The sequence below is a fragment of the Pseudoliparis swirei genome, chromosome 14 (genome assembly GCF_029220125.1).
Source record: "Pseudoliparis swirei isolate HS2019 ecotype Mariana Trench chromosome 14, NWPU_hadal_v1, whole genome shotgun sequence".
NCBI lineage: Eukaryota > Metazoa > Chordata > Actinopteri > Perciformes > Liparidae > Pseudoliparis > Pseudoliparis swirei.
In genome coordinates, this window is record NC_079401.1 from 11,543,608 (window position 1) to 11,563,353 (window position 19,746).

At 52.1% G+C, this 19,746-nt stretch overlaps 1 protein-coding gene across 2 annotated transcripts; it reads right to left on the reverse strand.

The window, feature by feature from the left end:
* Positions 1 to 656: 656 nt before the first annotated feature.
* Positions 657 to 13,918, reverse strand: LOC130204633 (ubiquitin-protein ligase E3A-like). Of its 2 annotated transcripts, none has more exons than XM_056431481.1 (11): positions 13,716 to 13,918; positions 9,536 to 9,579; positions 8,737 to 9,020; positions 7,413 to 8,656; positions 5,917 to 6,061; positions 4,256 to 4,461; positions 4,018 to 4,182; positions 3,758 to 3,913; positions 3,610 to 3,683; positions 3,389 to 3,532; positions 657 to 1,503 (listed from the first exon to the last, which is right to left on the reverse strand). In XM_056431481.1, coding segments are annotated over exons 2-11 (2,541 nt in total). In that variant the 5' UTR covers positions 9,538 to 9,579; positions 13,716 to 13,918; the 3' UTR covers positions 657 to 1,382. The 2 variants fall into 2 exon arrangements, with proteins under 2 accessions (XP_056287456.1, XP_056287457.1); XM_056431482.1 differs by lacking the exon at positions 13,716 to 13,918 and adding an exon at positions 10,287 to 10,457.
* Positions 13,919 to 19,746: the final 5,828 nt, after the last annotated feature.

Here is a 19,746-nt window from a genome sequence, read left to right on the forward strand (position 1 = left end):
AGAGTTCTCTGACCTTTGAGCTCCTCAGGGACCATGAAGCTCAGTTATGGAGCTAGAACATAACGGTGACTCCTGGCTCACGACCTTTGACCTCTTCCCAGTGGACCCTGTGACTGGTTGTGGTCTGGAGTCTTGCTGTACCGGGGACAGGAAGCAGCCGATGACTGTGGGTTGAGCTTCCGTCTCCCAGCGACTCCAGAGCCAACGGGACCAACGACCGGCCGCACGACCAAAGCTCTGTTGAGGACGCAGCTCTCACGGTCCATCAGGTGCTCACGCCTGAACCTGGAGACAGAGGCCTCCATGCGGACCTCAAGGGCTTCATGTTCCACTGGAGCTTTGGAACAAGAGCCCCAAGAAGTACCACTGTGTGTGCAGCCCTCCCCAAAGAACCCCCACAGACCGTCACACAGACCCCCCAAGGACTGTCACACAGACCGTCACACAGACCCCCCACAGACCGTCACACAGACCCTCCACAGACCATCACACAGACCCCCCACAGACCGTCACACAGACCCTCCACAGGCCGTCAGACCCCCCACAGACCGTCACATAGACCCCCCACAGACCGTCACACAGACCCCCACACAGACCGTCACACAGACCCCGCTAGGCCGTGATTACTGAGACATGAATGTGATCCCAACACGCCGTCGTAGTTCCAACCGGTTATAAAGACAGTTTTTATTTAGAGTCGTCAACACAGGAAGACATGAAATAAAACGCTCCAGACAATCATAAATAAACATTCTGACTGTCTAAGTGCACTTACACAGCTCTGAAAGGTCTTAGTCCACCCCCCCACTCCCTAACCCGCCCCCAGGAACAGAGGCCCAACACAACAGCTGTTTCAGGATGTGCCGTGTGGACCAAGTCACAGTTGGTGAACAGCGTGATGAAGATGGACTTGGGACTCAAAGGAAAGATGCTGGAACACGAAACGTTCTGCAGCTCCGGTCCACCGTGACACGTTGGGGAACATGTTTCAGATGAACCCTCACACTGACAAATAACCCATTTGAAGCTTAAATAAATAATCAGGGAGCTGAACATTCACGCCTGTGTAGTTGATCAGGATGGAACCACGTCTCCTCTTCATCATGGACCTGCTCTACACCTCTGGGTGTGTACGTCTCCTCTTCATCATGGGCCTGCTCTACACCTCTGGGTGTGTACGTCTCCTCTTCATCATGGGCCTGCTCTACACCTCTGGGTGTGTACGTCTCCTCTTCATCATGGACCTGCTCTACACCTCTGGGTGTGTACGTCTCCTCTTCATCATGGGCCTGCTCTACACCTCTGGGTGTGTACGTCTCCTCTTCATCATGGACCTGCTCTACACCTCTGGGTGTGTGAGGAGGCCTCAGGCTCCGAGGCGCTCACAGCATGCCGAACCCTTTGGCGTAGGTCACGGCCTTCAGCAGCCGCTCCTTCAGCTTCTCCCGGTCGCTGTACTCCGGCAGCAGCAGCACGTTGAAGCAGGTGTGAGAGGTCGGTAACCTGAGGGGACGCACACACACACACATTAGCTCTTAAACATGAAGTGATGTATGCATGCTTGTAAATGCATGTGCGCATGTGTGTACTGCATGTGTGTAAAGGATGTGTGTGTAATGCATGTGTGTAATGGATGTGTGTAATGGATGTGTGTAATGGATGTGTGTCCTGTATGTGCGTCCTGCATGTGTGTACTGCATGCGTGTCCTGCATGTGTGTACTGGATGTGTGTACTGCATGTGTGTGTCCTGCATGTGTGTGTAATGCATGTGTGTAATGCATGCATGTCCTGCATGTGTGTATGTAATGCATGTGTATGTAATGCATGTGTGTCCTGCATGTGTGTCCTGCATGTGTGTCCTGCATGTGTCTAATGGATGTGTGTACTGGATGTGTGTGTAATGCATGTGTAATGCATGTGTGTCCTGCATGTGTGTAATGCATGTGTATGTAATGCATGTGTGTCCTGCATGTGTGTCCTGGATGTGTGTGTAATGCATGTGTAATGCATGTGTGTCCTGCATGCGTGTACTGGATGTGTGTGTAATGCATGTGTGTAATGGATGTGTGTCCTGCATGTGTGTGTCCTGCATGTGTGTACTGGATGTGTGTAATGCATGTGTGTAATGCATGTGTGTCATGCATGTGTGTCCTGCATGTGTGTCCTGCATGTGTGTCCTGCATGTGTGTACTGCATGTGTGTAATGGATGTGTGTCCTGCATGTGTGTGTAATGCATGTGTGTCCTGCATGTGTACTGTATGTGTGTAATGCATGTGTGTAATGCATGTGTGTAATGCATGTGTGTAATGCATGTGTGTACTGCATGTGTGTAATGCATGTGTGTACTGCATGTGTGTCCTGCATGTGTGTCCTGCATGTGTGTCCTGCATGTGTGTCCTGCATGTGTGTCCTGCATGTGTGTCCTGCATGCGTGTACTGCATGTGTGTAATGGATGTGTGTAATGCATGCGTGTCATGCATGTGTGTCCTGCATTCGTGTACTGCATGCGTGTCATGCATGTGTGTAATGGAGGTGTGTCCTGCATGCGTGTCCTGCATGTGTAATGCATGTGTGTAATGGATGTGTGTCCTGCATGTGTTTACTGCATGTGTGTACTGCATGTGTGTAATGCATGTGTGTAATGCATGTGTGTAATGCATGTGTGTAATGGATGTGTGTCCTGCATGTGTGTAATGCATGTGTGTACTGCATGTGTGTAATGCATGTGTGTAATGCATGTGTGTCCTGCATGTGTGTAATGGATGTGTGTCCTGCATGTGTGTCCTGCATGTGTGTAATGCATGTGTGTCCTGCATGTGTGTCCTGCATGTGTGTACTGCATGTGTGTAATGGATGTGTGTCCTGCATGTGTGTAATGCATGCGTTTACTGCATGTGTGTAATGCATGTGTCCTGCATGTGTGTAATGGATGTGTGTCCTGCATGTGTGTCCTGCATGTGTGTAATGCATGTGTGTAATGCATGTGTGTAATGCATGTGTCATGCATGTGTCCTGCATGTGTGTCCTGCATGTCATGCATGTGTAACATGTGTAATGCATGTCATGTGTACTGCATGTGTACATGTGTACTGCATGTAATGCATGTGTACTGCATGTGTGTAATGTGTAATGGAGGTGTCCTGCATACATGTGTAATGCATGTGTGTAATGCATGTGTGTAATGCATGTGTGTACTGCATGTGTGTACTGCATGTGTGTAATGGAGGTGTGTCCTGCATGCGTGTAATGCATGTGTGTAATGCATGTGTAATGCATGCGTGTAATGCATGCGTGTCCTGCATGTGTGTACTGCATGTGTGTACTGCATGTGTGTACTGCATGTGTGTACTGCATGTGTGTGTGTGTGTGTGTGTAATATGGACACCTGTCCGTGTCGGGCCCGTTCTTGGCGATGATCATCTTCAGCTTGCCCAGCCCGCCCACAGGCGCCCGGTCGGTGCCGGTGGTGAACTGCAGGAAGAGACGCTTCTGCTCCTCCCCGAACAAGTGCAGCGTCTCCCAGAACTCCCTGAGGACCACGAAGAGGCGTCAGCACCAGGACCCCCAGCCGACCCCAGCGCTCCTCCGGGCCCTCGCGGCTCTTACTTAATGATGCGGGAGTCTCTGGTGTAACCGCCATCGTATTCCGTCGTCTCCTCCAGGGCCAGGAAGTCCAGGTTCTGAGCAGAAGAGACACGGGGATGAGGCCCTGAGCCGACCCACTCTGCACGCTCCCTCTGCCGACGGCTCTCACCCTGCTGCCGCAGATCAGCAGCTCGATCTCCTCGGGCCGGAACAGGTACTTGAGGGGCGACTCGTTGGTCACCATGTGGAAGCCTCTCCTGAAGGCCTTGAACTGTTTCTCCACACTTTTGTTCAGCATGTACTCGGCATACTGAGCCACGAACTCCTGGACACACACAGCATGTTAGCCTCATGGCCCCTCAGACAGGTTCATTCACTGGAGACAGACACGAACCCAAGCATGGACATAAACAACACAAGTCTGTTGACCTTTCTGTTGTCATTGGTGACGGGGATCTGGTCCCCGTTCTCCCTGAGGTCGTGCGTGAGCGGGTTCCCGAACAGGTCCGTGTGTGAGATCTGGAAGGTGATCATCATGTCCTCCTCCACGTTGCCCTCGTAGTCCTGCAGCTCCCTCAGACTCTGGAACAGAACCTTCACACACAGGTCAGGGTTAGAGTGACTCGGCAGAGGAACACGTGGCGCTCCAGGAGGAGAAGCTCGTTACCGGGTTGGCGTCGGCCAGGTCCCTGAAGGTGCCCTTCTTGCCCATGAGCTTCCTGTAGACCACCATGGGGAAGTGCACGTCCAGGATGCAGTTGTTGTAGATGGCGAGCCCCAGGACGATGCCGATCAGCGTGTACTGGCCCTCGTTCTCCAGCGAGGACGAGTTGAACCAGAACAGCTGGGTGTGCGCGTCGTACGAGAACATGCCTGAGGAGGAGAAGAGGTTCAGGCTCTGGACCATGACATCATCTGTGATCGGCCAATCAGGAGGGGCGCTCTACAGCGACAACTTCTAATGTCTGAACTTTAGTTACTTTCATTTTATTTCATACAACCCAAATCCTCACTGTTATGCGAGGAAATGTACACAGTATTAGTCATTATAATAACGTAGCTCCTCTAGAGCAGATGTAGAGCAGTCACATGACATGCAGCCGCATGCTCCTCTAGAGCAGTCACATGACATGCAGCCGCATGCTCCTCTAGAGCAGATGTAGAGCAGTCACATGACATGCAGCCGCATGCTCCTCTAGAGCAGATGTAGAGCAGTCACATGACATGCAGCCGCATGCTCCTCTAGAGCAGATGTAGAGCAGTCATATGACATGCAGCCGCATGCTCCTCTAGAGCAGATGTAGAGCAGTCATATGACATGCAGCCGCATGCTCATCTAGAGCAGATGTAGAGCAGTCACATGACATGCAGCCGCATGCTCCTCTAGAGCAGATGTAGAGCAGTCACATGACATGCAGCCGCATGCTCCTCTAGAGCAGATGTAGAGCAGTCACATGACATGCAGCCGCATGCTCCTCTAGAGCAGATGTAGAGCAGTCACATGACATGCAGCCGCATGCTCCTCTAGAGCAGATGTAGAGCAGTCACATGACATGCAGCATCATGCTCCTCTAGAGCAGATGTAGAGCAGTCACATGACATGCAGCCACATGCTCCTCTAGAGCAGATGTAGAGCAGTCACATGACATGCAGCCGCATGCTCCTCTAGAGCAGATGTAGAGCAGTCACATGACATGCAGCCGCATGCTCCTCTAGAGCAGATGTAGAGCAGTCACATGACATGCAGCCGCATGCTCCTCTAGAGCAGATGTAGAGCAGTCACATGACATGCAGCCGCATGCTCCTCTAGAGCAGATGTAGAGCAGTCACATGACATGCAGACGCATGCTCCTCTAGAGCAGATGTAGAGCAGTCACATGACATGCAGCCACATGCTCCTCTAGAGCAGATGTAGAGCAGTCACATGCTCCTCTAGAGCAGATGTAGAGCAGTCACATGACATGCAGCCGCATGCTCCTCTAGAGCTGACGTAGAGCAGTCACATGACATGCAGCCTCATGCTCCTCTAGAGCAGATGTAGAGCAGTCACATGACATGCAGCCGCATGCTCCTCTAGAGCTGATGTAGAGCAGTCACATGACTAACATCTCCTTGAGTCCACAGATCTCAACAATCACTGGTGAGTTCAACACTACGTGTTTTTGGAATAATACAGTGACAATTAAACAGATTATAGAGCTATATATATATATAACAAACAACAACCTAGAGCTCAAATGTCCAATAGCAAAGTTTAAAAAGCCCACAGAAAGACGAGTGAACCTGAAGAGACCTGAGGACTCGTTGGCCCTCTTCTGTGTTTCTCACCGATATCGGGGTTGAAGATCTCCTCCACCACCAGCTGGAAGAACTCTTTGGAGACGCCTCCTTCATCAACGCCTTGCTCTCCTTCAAACTCCACATACAGCTGCTTCTTCAGGTCGGCAGGGTTCTCCATGGCGATCATCTCCAGCTGGACACGAGAGAACATGGATTATCCATCATCTCCAGGTAGACACGAGAGAACATGGATTATCCATCATCTCCAGGTGGACATGAGAGAACATGGATTATCCATCATCTCCAGGTGGACAGGAGAGAACATGGATTATCCATCATCTCCAGGTGGACAGGAGATAACATGGATTATCCATCATCTCCAGGTGGACAGGAGAGAACATGGATTATCCATCATCTCCAGGTAGACACGAGAGAACATGGATTATCCATCATCTCCAGCTGGACATGAGAGAACATGGATTATCCATCATCTCCAGGTGGACAGGAGAGAACATGGATTATCCATCATCTCCAGGTGGACAGGAGAGAACATGGATTATCCATCGTCTCCAGGTGGACAGGAGAGAACATGGATTATCCATCATCTCCAGCTGGACATGAGATAACATGGATTATCCATCATCTCCAGGTGGACAGGAGAGAACATGGATTATCCATCATCTCCAGGTGGACAGGAGATAACATGGATTATCCATCATCTCCAGGTGGACAGGAGAGAACATGGATTATCCATCATCTCCAGGTAGACACGAGAGAACATGGATTATCCATCATCTCCAGCTGGACATGAGAGAACATGGATTATCCATCATCTCCAGGTGGACAGGAGAGAACATGGATTATCCATCGTCTCCAGGTGGACAGGAGAGAACATGGATTATCCATCATCTCCAGCTGGACATGAGATAACATGGATTATCCATCATCTCCAGGTGGACATGAGATAACATGGATTATCCATCATCTCCAGGTGGACAGGAGATAACATGGATTATCCATCATCTCCAGGTGGACAGGAGATAACATGGATTATCCATCATCTCCAGGTGGACAGGAGAGAACATGGATTATCCATCATCTCCAGCTGGACATGAGAGAACATGGATTATCCATCATCTCCAGGTAGACACGAGAGAACATGGATTATCCATCATCTCCAGCTGGACATGAGAGAACATGGATTATCCATCATCTCCAGGTAGACACGAGAGAACATGGATTATCCATCATCTCCAGGTAGACACGAGAGAACATGGATTATCCATCATCTCCAGCTTGACATGAGAGAACATGGATTATCCATCATCTCCAGGTGGACAGGAGAGAACATGGAATATCCATCATCTCCAGCTGGACATGAGAGAACATGGATTATCCATCATCTCCAGCTGGACATGAGAGAACATGGATTATCCATCGTCTCCAGGTGGACAGGAGAGAACATGGATTATCCATCGTCTCCAGAGATGAGAACCCGTCATCCCCCGTGGCTGAGCCGTGGTTCGAGCAGCGTCTGCACGTACCCTGACCAGCGCGTCGTCGATGATGTGGTCCCTCCTCACTTTGAGCCTCAGGTAGGGGTTGAGCTGCTGGCCCTGCACCAGGCTGTAGAGCACCGTGATGCGCCGCTCGCTGTACATGCGGATGCGGTTGTCGTAGTACAGGCCCAGGTTCTTGGTAACGGCGTTCAGGATGAAGGGGCAGGTCATGAAGGAGAACTTGTTCTCCGTTTCCACCTTGAAGAAGGTGTAGTCCTTGTCCATCTCCAGCACCTCGTTCAGAGGCTCGTTGATGAACTCCTGGAAGGCGATGAGCGGCTGCCGGCAGTCGTTGGTGTGGATGCCCAGCTCCGTCTCCAGCGGGTCCACCCGAGGGCCCTTCTTGCTGCGCCGCTCCTCGCCCAGCAGCTCCTGCAGGGTGAGCTCGCTGGACTCGGGCTCCTCGTCCTCGTCCTCGTTGTGCTCCGTGTCCAGGTCGCCGCCCAGCACGTTGGCGTAGTAGACGATCTTCAAGCACCTGCTGGCCGCCACCACCGCGTCGTCGTCGTTCACCAGGTTGCGGCTGCTGAACTCGTTGCTGATCACCTTGTAGGTGACGAGCTGCTGGAAGGTCTCCACCATGCGGCGGATCTGCTCGGCGCCGTAGTGCGACCACAAGCGGGCCAGTTTGGCCAGAGCGCTCAGGGGCAGTTTGCTCATGGCCTTGCAGAACTGCGGCAGGGCGATCTCCAGGTATTCCGGGCTGTGGAGGTTGCTGTTCTCCATGACGATGACAAACAGGTTCAGGTAGTTCAGGTCTCGTGAATACACGTTGTGGTAGGTCAGGTCGCACTCCACGTTGGGCGAGAGGTAGACCAGCGCATTCAGGAAGGCGGCTTCTATCTTCTCATTGGACAGCAGGCGCTCGTAGACCCGCCGCACGGCTTCGATGTCCACCGACACCTCGTCGGGGCCCAGCTTCTGGACCTCGGTGTCCCCCGAGGAGCCCTCTCCGAGTCTTGAGGATGAAGAGGAGGGCGGGGAGTCCTCCTCCTCCATGGCGGAGCAGGCAGCGGCCTCCTTCTCATCCTCGTCCTTGTCCTCGTCCTTCCCTTGGAGGGACTTGAGTTCCTCTTTGGTGTGAGGCTTGGACCTCCGGAAGCTCTGCACCAGGCCCTCAGCACTGGAGAACACCCGCCCCAAGACCCGGATCAGAGGGGAGTAGTCTTCCTTCTCCCCACAGACGGCCAAGATCTCATACACTTTGTCCTCCGTCAGGTAATTTACATCTACGAGTTAAATATGTCACTGTTAGAAAACGTTCTGATGAAACTCTCCAGGCATATTCTGCCGAGTGGCATTTACTCACCTCTGAAACTGTCCCGTACAGAGTGGACATCTTTGCGGTTGGACTTCCGGTCCCTGTTGCTCTCCGGGTAGGCCGAGGCTGTGACTTTCTTTGAGGGGTGGGGGTCACATAGTTGTGCGTTGACCTTGTAGAGGTCCAGGGCTTTGACGGCCGCGGCGTTGTTGTCCATGCGAGTGCAGCCGGCTGACGAGGCGCACCGCGGGTTGGAGCAGGACCCATTCCCACAGCCCTCGGTTAACTGGTGGTAATAGCGCTCGATTAGATGTTTGGCAGCTGCTCGCTTCCTGTGTTCAGGAGGCAGATTCATGTCATCATTAACACGGTAACAACACGTCAGCAGGGCTTATAACACGGTACCAACACGTCAGCAGGGCTTATAACACGGTAACAACACGTCAGCAGGGTTTATAACACGGTAACAACACGTCAGCAGGGCTTATAACACGGTAACAACACGTCAGCAGGGCTTATAACACGGTAACAACACGTCAGCAGGGTTTATAACACGTCAGCAGGGCTTATAACACGGTAACAACACGTCAGCAGGGTTTATAACACCGTAACAACACGTCAGCAGGGTTTATAACACCGTAACAACACGTCAGCAGGGTTTATAACACGGTAACAACACGTCAGCAGGGTTTATAACACGTCAGCAGGGCTTATAACACGGTAACAACACGTCAGCAGGGCTTATAACACCGTAACAACACGTCAGCAGGGTTTATAACACGTCAGCAGGGCTTATAACACGGTACAGACACACAGGCTCACACACAAAGAGAAAGGCTCGACTTACATTCGGCTTGCTTCGGGGTTTCTCTGCCAGGCACCTCGTGTTCTCTGGAGGAAAAACAGACAACACCGTCACAACACCGTCACAACCAGTGGCGGTGCGTCCATAGAGGGCGTTAGGGCACCGCCCCTCTTACAATTTTGAGATGAAAAAAAAATATATACTGTCAAAAAACATTATATACCAAATCATTTAAATAGTAAATATACCGTGTTGACGCGCTAAATGTGTGTGGGAGACAGTCAGCCTGTCAACAACCACTTAAGTTAATGTGACATAAATAATATATCGCCACTCATCCTCACGGAGAGAAGCCCCGCCCCCTTTACAGGCGCCGGCCAAACGTGTGTGTGCGGCAGCGAGCAAACATTTCACGGTCGTTTCGGCAAGGACGGCTTCTCATTGGAGGATGAAACGTGAATCTTGGGGCACAAATGTGCGCTCTGGCCAATGACATCGTTTTATTATGTCACGTGACTGGACTATTCGGCCAATCAGAGACCGGTATGTTCCCTCAGCCAGAGAGCTCCACGGAGCTACGCGAGCAGGTAGCTAACGGAGCTGTTAGCTGGAGGCTCAGTGAGTAATGCTGTTTAGTTTCCCCTGTCTGTCGTTCCAAAGTCCTGGGACTGAAACTCTCTGGACTACAACGGGGGGAGGGATCTAAAGAGCTGCAGACAAGTGTAAAGCACCAATGTTAACGCAGCATCTAGCTAACAGCATGGAGCTAACTAGCTAACAGCATGAAGCTAACCCTGTTTGCAGAGCAGAGCAGCAGAAGGAGACCGAACTGGCATCGAAACACAACGAAGAACTTCTGAAAAACAGACACATTCCCTCCAGAATAATGAAGCAGGTTACAGACATGATTGACTTTAACCAGAGAGTTATGGAGAAGTTTGACCACTTTAAAGAGAGGAGCTACTTGTCTTTACAGTAGTGGGTCTGCTCTGTCACCCAATGTAACATGTGATCTTTCTGACTCTATTCTGCTCTGAACCTCTTTCATGTGAGGGTGAAACTCTTTTATTCTGCAAACCTCTGAAACCCAACCCCATGTTCCTTAAAGCTGCTCTGAACCTCTCATGCTAAAGTCACAGTGTGTTGATAGTTGTTGTTGGACCGTGTTGAGCACGCTGTGTTCTTTAAATAAAGCTTTGTTTTTTACAATATTCTACTCAAAACCTCTTTCCTTCTCATTGTTGAGTGATATTTAAACGGCGTCGCCCAACTGCGCCCCCCCCCCCAAAATTCACCAGCCGCCACTGATCACACCACCGTGACACACCACTGTCACACAACACCGTGACACAACACCGTCACACACCATCGTGACAACACCGTGACACAACACCGTGACACAACACCGTCACACACCACCGTGACACAACACCGTCACACAACACCGTGACACACACCACCGTGACACAACACCGTCACACAACACCGTCACACAACACCGTGACACACCACCGTCACACACCACCGTGACACAACACCGTGACACACCACCGTCACACACCACCGTGACACAACACTGCACACCGTGACAACACCGTACACACGTACACACCACCGTGACACAACACCGTGACACAACACCGTCACACAACACGTCACACACCACCGTCACACAACATCGTCACACACCACCGTGACACAACACCGTCACACACCACCGTGACACAACACCGTCACACACCACCGTCACACAACACCGTGACACACACACACCACTGTGACACAACACCGTGACACACACACCACCGTGACACAACACCGTGACAACACTGCTACACACCACCGTGACACACCACTGTCACACACCACCGTGACACAACACCGTCACACCACCGTGACACACCACCGTGAGACAGCACGGTCACACACCGTGTTTACCACCGTCACACCACCGTGACACAACACCGTACACACACCGTGACACAACACCGTCACACACCACCGTGACACAACACCGTGACACACCACCGTGATACAACACCGTACACACCACTGTGACACAACACCGTGACACACCACCGTGACACACACCGTGACACAACACCGTCACACCACCGTGACACACCGTGACACCACTGTACACACGTCACACCACCGTGACACAACACTGTTACACACCACTGTCACACAACACTGTGACACAACCGTCACACACCACCGTGACACAACACCGTCACACACCACCGTGACACAACACCGTCACACACCACCGTGACACAACACCGTCACACACCACCGTGACACAACACCGTCACACAACACCGTCACACAACACCGTGACACAACACCGTCACACACCACCGTCACACACCACCGTGACACAACACCGTCACACAACACCGTCACACAACACCGTGACACAACACCGTCACACACCACCGTGACACAACACCGTCACACACCACCGTGACACACCACCGTCACACACCACCGTGACACAACACGTCACACACCACCGTGACACTAGGGATGGGCATCGAGAACCGGTTCTGTTTTAGAACCGGTTCCCAGTGAACCGATTGTTTGGGATCGTCAGCCAAATTCTTTAACGGTTCTTTAACGGTCCTCTGTGGCGTTGCGCATGCGCGAACTTCTTTAGTTTCTTCTTCAGACTGCAGCAAACATGGCAACTAGGCAGAAGCGTTCTAAAGTTTGGCTCCATTTCACACGACAAAAAGTGCTAGTGTGAGGTGAGAATGTGCTCACCTGTGTGCGCGCATTACGGCTGAGCGCTGCGCGCGCAGACAGCATTTAACCGAGCGGAGCAGCGCGTGCTCTTTGATCGCTCTTTTAATTAAGTATCGAAACTAAAAATATACTACATCACATCGTTTTTAACGTACGGGTACTTTGTTAGCATCGCTACACCGTGCAGCGTGACAGCAGCAGATGTAGCGGACTAACATTCAAGCTAACCTAACTTCCCAAACGCTGTGGACATCTGAACGCTGATTGGCCGAGACGCGACACGTCCATCAAAGATGTTTTATTGTGAAGAAGAGCACCACTTCACATTTTCTCCGCGTCTCACTGCAATCTCAACGGCAGCGGGCCGGGTGAACAAAATAATAAATCGGAACGCGTCTCTGGTATTGTTCAGGGGGCCGGGCCACATGTGGAGGCGGGCCGGATCCGGGCCGCAGTTTGGGGACCACTGCTCAAGCCCGAGCCTCGTCTCTGTCATGTAGCGCGAGCCCCGTCTCTATCATGTAGCGCGAGCCCCGTCTCTATCATGTAGCGCGAGCCCCGTCTTTGTCATGTAGCGCGAGCCCCGTCTCTGTCATGTAGCGCGAGCCCCGTCTCTGTCATGTAGCGCGAGCCCCGTCTCTGTCATGTAGCGCGAGCCCCGTCTCTGTCATGTAGCGCGAGCCCCGTCTCTGTCATCTAGCGCGAGCCCCGTCTCTGTCATGTAGCGCGAGCCCCGTCTTTGTCATGTAGCGCGAGCCCCGTCTCTATCATGTAGCGCGAGCCCCGTCTCTATCATGTAGCGCGAGCCCCGTCTTTGTCATGTAGCGCGAGCCCCGTCTCTGTCATGTAGCGCGAGCCCCGTCTCTGTCATGTAGCGCGAGCCCCGTCTTTGTCATGTAGCGCGAGCCCCGTCTCTGTCATGTAGCGCGAGCCCCGTCTCTGTCATCTAGCGCGAGCCCCGTCTCTGTCATGTAGCGCGAGCCCCGTCTCTGTCATGTAGCGCGAGCCCCGTCTCTGTCATGTAGCGCGAGCCCCGTCTCTGTCATGTAGCGCGAGCCCCGTCTCTGTCATGTAGCGCGAGCCCCGTCTCTGTCATCTAGCGCGAGCCCCGTCTCTATCATGTAGCGCGAGCCCCGTCTCTGTCATGTAGCGCGAGCCCCGTCTCTGTCATGTAGCGCGAGCCTCGTCTCCGTCATGTAGCGCGAGCCCCGTCTCTGTCATGTAGCGCGAGCCCCGTCTCTGTCATGTAGCGCGAGCCTCGTCTCCGTCATAGAGCGCGAGCCCCTTGCTAACACCGCGGCTGGCTACACAACAGGGCGACAGCCGCAGGGAGCTAGCTAGCGGAAGGAGTGCTCCTGTTAGCTAGCAGGAGGAGCTAGCTAGCGGGAGGCGCGCTCCTGCTAGCAGCCCCGGCTCTCTCCCCTCCTATGCGCTCCTCCCGCGGGCCGGTCTCGGCCTGTGGCGGCGCACTCACAGTCCTGCTCCTCGTCGGCCTCGGTGCTCCTCGGTGCTCCTCGGTGCTCCGCTGTGCTGCTCTCTGTGGTCCCGAGTCCTCCGCGGGTTGAGTCAACCGTCACAGTCTGAACCGGCGGCTCCTTTATTCAGCGCGGGGCTCGCGGCCTTGCTGCAGCAGCTCTTCGCTCTGCCTGAGGTTCACAGCCATCTTGACTTCGCCGTTAACTTACGTCCCACAATGCATTGCGTTCTAGCTGCAGCTCCGAGGACCTGGACTACTCCTCTCAGGGGCCTCTCAGGGGCCTCTCGGGGGCCTCCCGGGCCCGGCCAGTGAGACATATATTCGTATTTACAGTGTTCTATGATGCAAACACATAGCAGGGTCACGTTAGAAGAATATTAATGAGTCAATATAAATAATTAAACCTGGATATTTTAACGACATTAGTGACGACACGAAGTGTAATATTCATGTACACAGCAAGAATCACCTTTTCACTTAATCGTTGCATCAACTTGTCACTTAATCGTTGCATCAACTTGTCACTTAATCGTTGCATCAACTTGTCACTTAATCGTTGCATTGTTTAATGCAACACAGTTCCTAATATAGATGAATCAAAGTAATGTGTCAGTCAGAGTTGTTGATGTTATCATATTTATATTCCACCTCATTTTGCTGTTTCTTGGGCGAACACCGCAGAGTAAAGAGTTCACCCATACCACCAGGCGGCAGTACACCTGTATGTAATACTAGGTTATTGATACATAGGTATGTCATGCCGTTTATTTCCTCTGATATTTAATGTTCGTGGTTCATTTCCAGCATGGTTGTATTCATCATGTATTTACTTGTTTAATTTGTGTCATTTTGGAACTAGACATTCCTACATGGAGGAGTGAGGATACGATGACCACCAGGCCATACATACTGACCATTGAAACATAAAGAGACAGCTGGTTTATTCTCATTAAGCAGCCTTCAGTGAACCTCTCTTCAGTCACACCACCTGATGCTTCACCTGTAACCATCAACATGTGACCTGTTCGGTTGTGACTCTGCTGTCAGTGTCTTGGCCCTCTGACTACATCACATCATCATCATCATCATCATCATCATGTAGTCCTCTGGTCTCCAGAAGGATGGAGCTCTGTGTTGTGTGAACATGTTTTTTGGAGTTGACTCCATGAGTTATTGTATCAGAAACATGGAGAGCACAGCTCCTCTCACATCTCTAACATGTCTCACATAGTTTATAGTTGTCAAGTGATTGTTGGCGTTGTTGCCTATATCTCTGCATAGCCATATTCAGCTCTGAGTAACAGGTCATGACCTTGTTTAGCTTAGAGCAACAGGTAATTCAATTCAATTAAGTTTATTTGTATAGCCCAATTTCACAAATTACAAATGTGTCTCAGAGTGCTTTACAATTTGTACACATAGACATCCCTGACCTTTGACCTTTGACCTCACATCGGATCAGGAAAAACTCCCAAATAACCCTTCAGGGGGAAAAAAGGTAAGAAACCTGGAGGAGAGAACAGAGAAGGATCCCTCTCCAGGATGGACAGATGCAATAGATGTCATGTGACCAGAAGGAATCATTACACACAAATTAAAACACAGTAACAACACAATGAATATGACAGAGTGTAGGAATAGTTCATAGTAGGCATATTCCACGATGGAGACCTCCACGATCCATCAGATGGAGGTAGAGAGGAGTTGCAGTAATCCAGTCTCTAAGTAACGAACGCGTGAACCAATTGTTCTGCATCTTTTTGAGACGTGCCTGGTTGTTTAAACGTAGATGAAAGAATGCAGTCCTTGAGATGTTCTTCACGTGGATTAAAGGACCCGATCAAAGAGAACAGAGGTTCTTTACATGGTGTTGGATGCTAGAGCAATGCCTCTACAGAATCCACATCACCAGATCATTGATCTCTCAGGTGCTCAGGGTAAAATAACTTTGGTTGTTTTGTCTGAGTTTAACATCAAGAAGTTGCAGGTCATCCATGTTTTTATGTCTTTAAGACATGCTTGAATTTTACCGAGTTGGTTGCTCTCCTCTGGTTTTATCGATAGATATAGTTGAGTATCATCTGCATAACAATGAAAGTTTATGGAGTGTTTCCTGATAATATTGCCCAAAGGAAGCATGTATAAGGTAAATAAAATTGGTCCAAGCACAGAACCTTGTGGAACTCCGTGACTAACGTTGGTGGTTATCGAGGCGTCATCGTTTACAAATACAAACTGAGATCGATCTGATAAATAGGATTTAAACCAACTTAGTGCCGTGCCTGAAATGCCAATCGACTGCTCCAGTCTCTGTAACAGGATGTCATGGTCAATGGTGTCGAATGCAGCACTAAGGTCTAACAAGACCAGTACAGAGAGGAGTCCTCTATCAGCACTAAGGTCTAACAAGACCAGTACAGAGATGAGTCCTCTATCAGCACTAAGGTCTAACTAGACCAGTACAGAGAGGAGTCCTCTATCAGCACTAAGGTCTAACAAGACCAGTACAGAGAGGAGTCCTCTATCAGCACTAAGGTCTAACAAGACCAGGACAGAGAGGAGTCCTCTATCAGGACTAAGGTCTAACAAGACCAGTCCAGAGAGGAGTCCTCTATCAGGACTAAGGTCTAACAAGACCAGGACAGAGAGGAGTCCTCTATCAGCACTAAGGTCTAACTAGACCAGTACAGAGAGGAGTCCTCTATCAGCACTAAGGTCTAACAAGACCAGGACAGAGAGGAGTCCTCTATCAGGACTAAGGTCTAACAAGACCAGTACAGAGATGAGTCCTCTATCAGCACTAAGGTCTAACTAGACCAGTACAGAGATGAGTCCTCTATCAGCACTAAGGTCTAACAAGACCAGTACAGAGATGAGTCCTCTATCAGCACTAAGGTCTAACAAGACCAGTACAGAGAGGAGTCCTCTATCAGCACTAAGGTCTAACAAGACCAGGACAGAGAGGAGTCCTCTATCAGGACTAAGGTCTAACAAGACCAGTCCAGAGAGGAGTCCTCTATCAGGACTAAGGTCTAACAAGACCAGGACAGAGAGGAGTCCTCTATCAGCACTAAGGTCTAACTAGACCAGTACAGAGAGGAGTCCTCTATCAGCACTAAGGTCTAACAAGACCAGGACAGAGAGGAGTCCTCTATCAGGACTAAGGTCTAACTAGACCAGTACAGAGAGGAGTCCTCTATCAGCACTAAGGTCTAACTAGACCAGTACAGAGATATAAATAAAACTAATTGTAACCTTTGACCTTTTGTGATGTCAGGTCAAATGAATCAAATGTATACCAAAAGCAGGCTTCTTCATACCAGTGTTAGTGGATGGTAACTTCATGTTTATGAGACAGTGCCGTGATGGTTGGTCCAACTCTGAGAGGTCACACTGAGAGGTCAGTCTGAGAGGTCAGTCTGAGAGGTCACTCTGAGGGGTCACTCTGAGGGGTCACTCTGAGAGGTCACTCTGAGAGGTCACTCTGAGGGGTCACTCTGATGACAGAAACGGAATACGGAAGCGATCTTCCATTTTTCAGTTTTTGGTTACAAACGGAAACGAAGAAAACACGTTATTTCAGTATTCCGTATTTTGAATGAAACGAAGAAACAGAGGATCATCCTTCGTCCTGGACGCCCTGCTGCCGCCTGACGAGCTGCTTCCAGAGAGACGTGGAGCTGACATGTGATTGGACAAAAGCTCCCGTTAAAATAAATTGGTCTGGAAGCAGCCAGCCGGGTGGAAGAGAAGCAACAGAGGAAGACAATAAGAGAATAAGATGATAATAAATCAAAATTAAGAAAATAATTTATTTTATTTATTATTTATTTATTAATTATAAAACAGCTTTAACTTTGTAATTATGATTCGGCCTTCAGAGAAGGCTGAGAGGGCCCTGACGGAACATACAGTCTCTATCACATGGGTCAAACTCCCGGCCCGCGGGCCACATCCGGCCCACGAATGAATTATCTTTCACGACCTCAGGTGAGGGACCAGGACCAGGTGAGGGACCAGGTGAGGGACCAGGACCAGGTGAGGGACCAGGTGAGGGACCAGGACCAGGGGAGGGACCAGGTGAGGGACCAGGACCGGGATCAGGGGAGAGACCAGGACCAGGGGAGGGACTAGGACCAGGACCAGGTGAGGGACCAGGACCGGGATCAGGGGAGAGACCAGGACCAGGGGAGGGACTAGGACCAGGATCAGGGGAGAGACCAGGACCAAGATCAGGGGAGAGACCAGGATCAGGGAAGGGACCAGGACCAAGATCAGGGGAGAGACCAGGATCAGGGGAGGGACCAGGACCAAGATCAGGGGAGAGACCAGGACCAAGATCAGGGGAGAGACCAGGATCAGGGAAGGAACCAGGACCAAGATCAGGGGAGAGACCAGGATCAGGGAAGGGACCAGGACCAAGATCAGGGGAGAGACCAGGATCAGGGAAGGAACCAGGACCAAGATCAGGGGAGAGACCAGGATCAGGGAAGGGACCAGGGGAGGGACCAAGATCAGGGGAGAGACCAGGATCAGGGGAGGGACCAGGACCAAGACCAGGGGAGGGACCAGGTGAGGGACCAGGACCAGGGGAGGGACCAGGATCAGGGGAGGGACCAGGTGAGGGACCAGGACCAGGGGAGGGACCAGGATCAGGGGAGGGACCAGGGGAGGGACCAAGATCAGGGGAGAGACCAGGATCAGGGGAGGGACCAGGGGAGGGACCAAGATCAGGGGAGAGACCAGGATCAGGGGAGAGACCAGGATCAGGGGAGGGACCAGGTGAGGGACCAGGACCAGGTGAGGGACCAGGTGAGGGACCAGGACCAGGGGAGGGACCAGGTGAGGGACCAGGTGAGGGACCAGGACCGGGATCAGGGGAGAGACCAGGACCAGGGGAGGGACTAGGACCAGGATCAGGGGAGAGACCAGGGGAGGGACCAGGATCAGGGGAGAGACCAGGACCAAGATCAGGGGAGAGACCAGGATCAGGGGAGGGACCAGGGGAGGGACCAGGTGAGGGACCAGGTGAGGGACCAGGACCGGGATCAGGGGAGAGACCAGGACCAGGGGAGGGACTAGGACCAGGATCAGGGGAGAGACCAGGGGAGGGACCAGGATCAGGGAAGGAACCAGGACCAAGATCAGGGGAGAGACCAGGATCAGGGAAGGGACCAGGATCAGGGAAGGGACCAGGGGAGGGACCAGGTGAGGGACCAGGTGAGGGACCAGGACCGGGATCAGGGGAGAGACCAGGACCAGGGGAGGGACTAGGACCAGGATCAGGGGAGAGACCAGGGGAGGGACCAAGATCAGGGGAGAGACCAGGATCAGGGAAGGGACCAGGGGAGGGACCAGGTGAGGGACCAGGTGAGGGACCAGGACCGGGATCAGGGGAGAGACCAGGACCAGGGGAGGGACTAGGACCAGGATCAGGGGAGAGACCAGGGGAGGGACCAGGATCAGGGGAGAGACCAGGATCAGGGGAGGGACCAGGACCAAGACCAGGGGAGGGACCAGGACCAGGGGAGAGACCAGGGGAGGGACCAGGATCAGGGGAGGGACCAGGACCAAGACCAGGGGAGGGACCAGGACCAGGGGAGAGTCCAGGGGAGGGACCAGGATCAGGGGAGGGACCAGGACCAAGATCAGGGGAGAGACCAGGATCAGGGGAGGGACCAGGGGAGGGACCAAGATCAGGGGAGAGACCAGGATCAGGGGAGAGACCAGGATCAGGGGAGGGACCAGGACCAAGATCAGGGGAGAGACCAGGATCAGGGGAGGGACTAGGACCAAGACATGGGGAGGGACCAGGACCAGGGGAGGGACTAGGACCAAGATCAGGGGAGAGACCAGGACCAGGGGAGGGACTAGGACCAGGATCAGATGAGGGACAAGGACCAAGATCAGGGGAGAGACCAGGATCAGGGGAGGGACCAGGACCAAGACCAGGGGAGGGACCAGGACCAAGACCAAGGGAGAGACCAGGACCAGGGGAGGGACTAGGACCAAGACCAGGGGAGGGACC

Excerpts from the sequence above, each read along its gene's own strand:
- LOC130204633 (XM_056431481.1), bottom strand. Across the intron at positions 8,657-8,736 it reads TGTACGGGACAGTTTCAGAG|ATGTAAATTACCTGACGGAG; the intron begins GTGAGTAAATGC and ends TTTAACTCGTAG. Across the intron at positions 3,914-4,017 it reads TCACCAATGACAACAGAAAG|GAGTTCGTGGCTCAGTATGC; the intron begins GTCAACAGACTT and ends GTGTGTGTCCAG.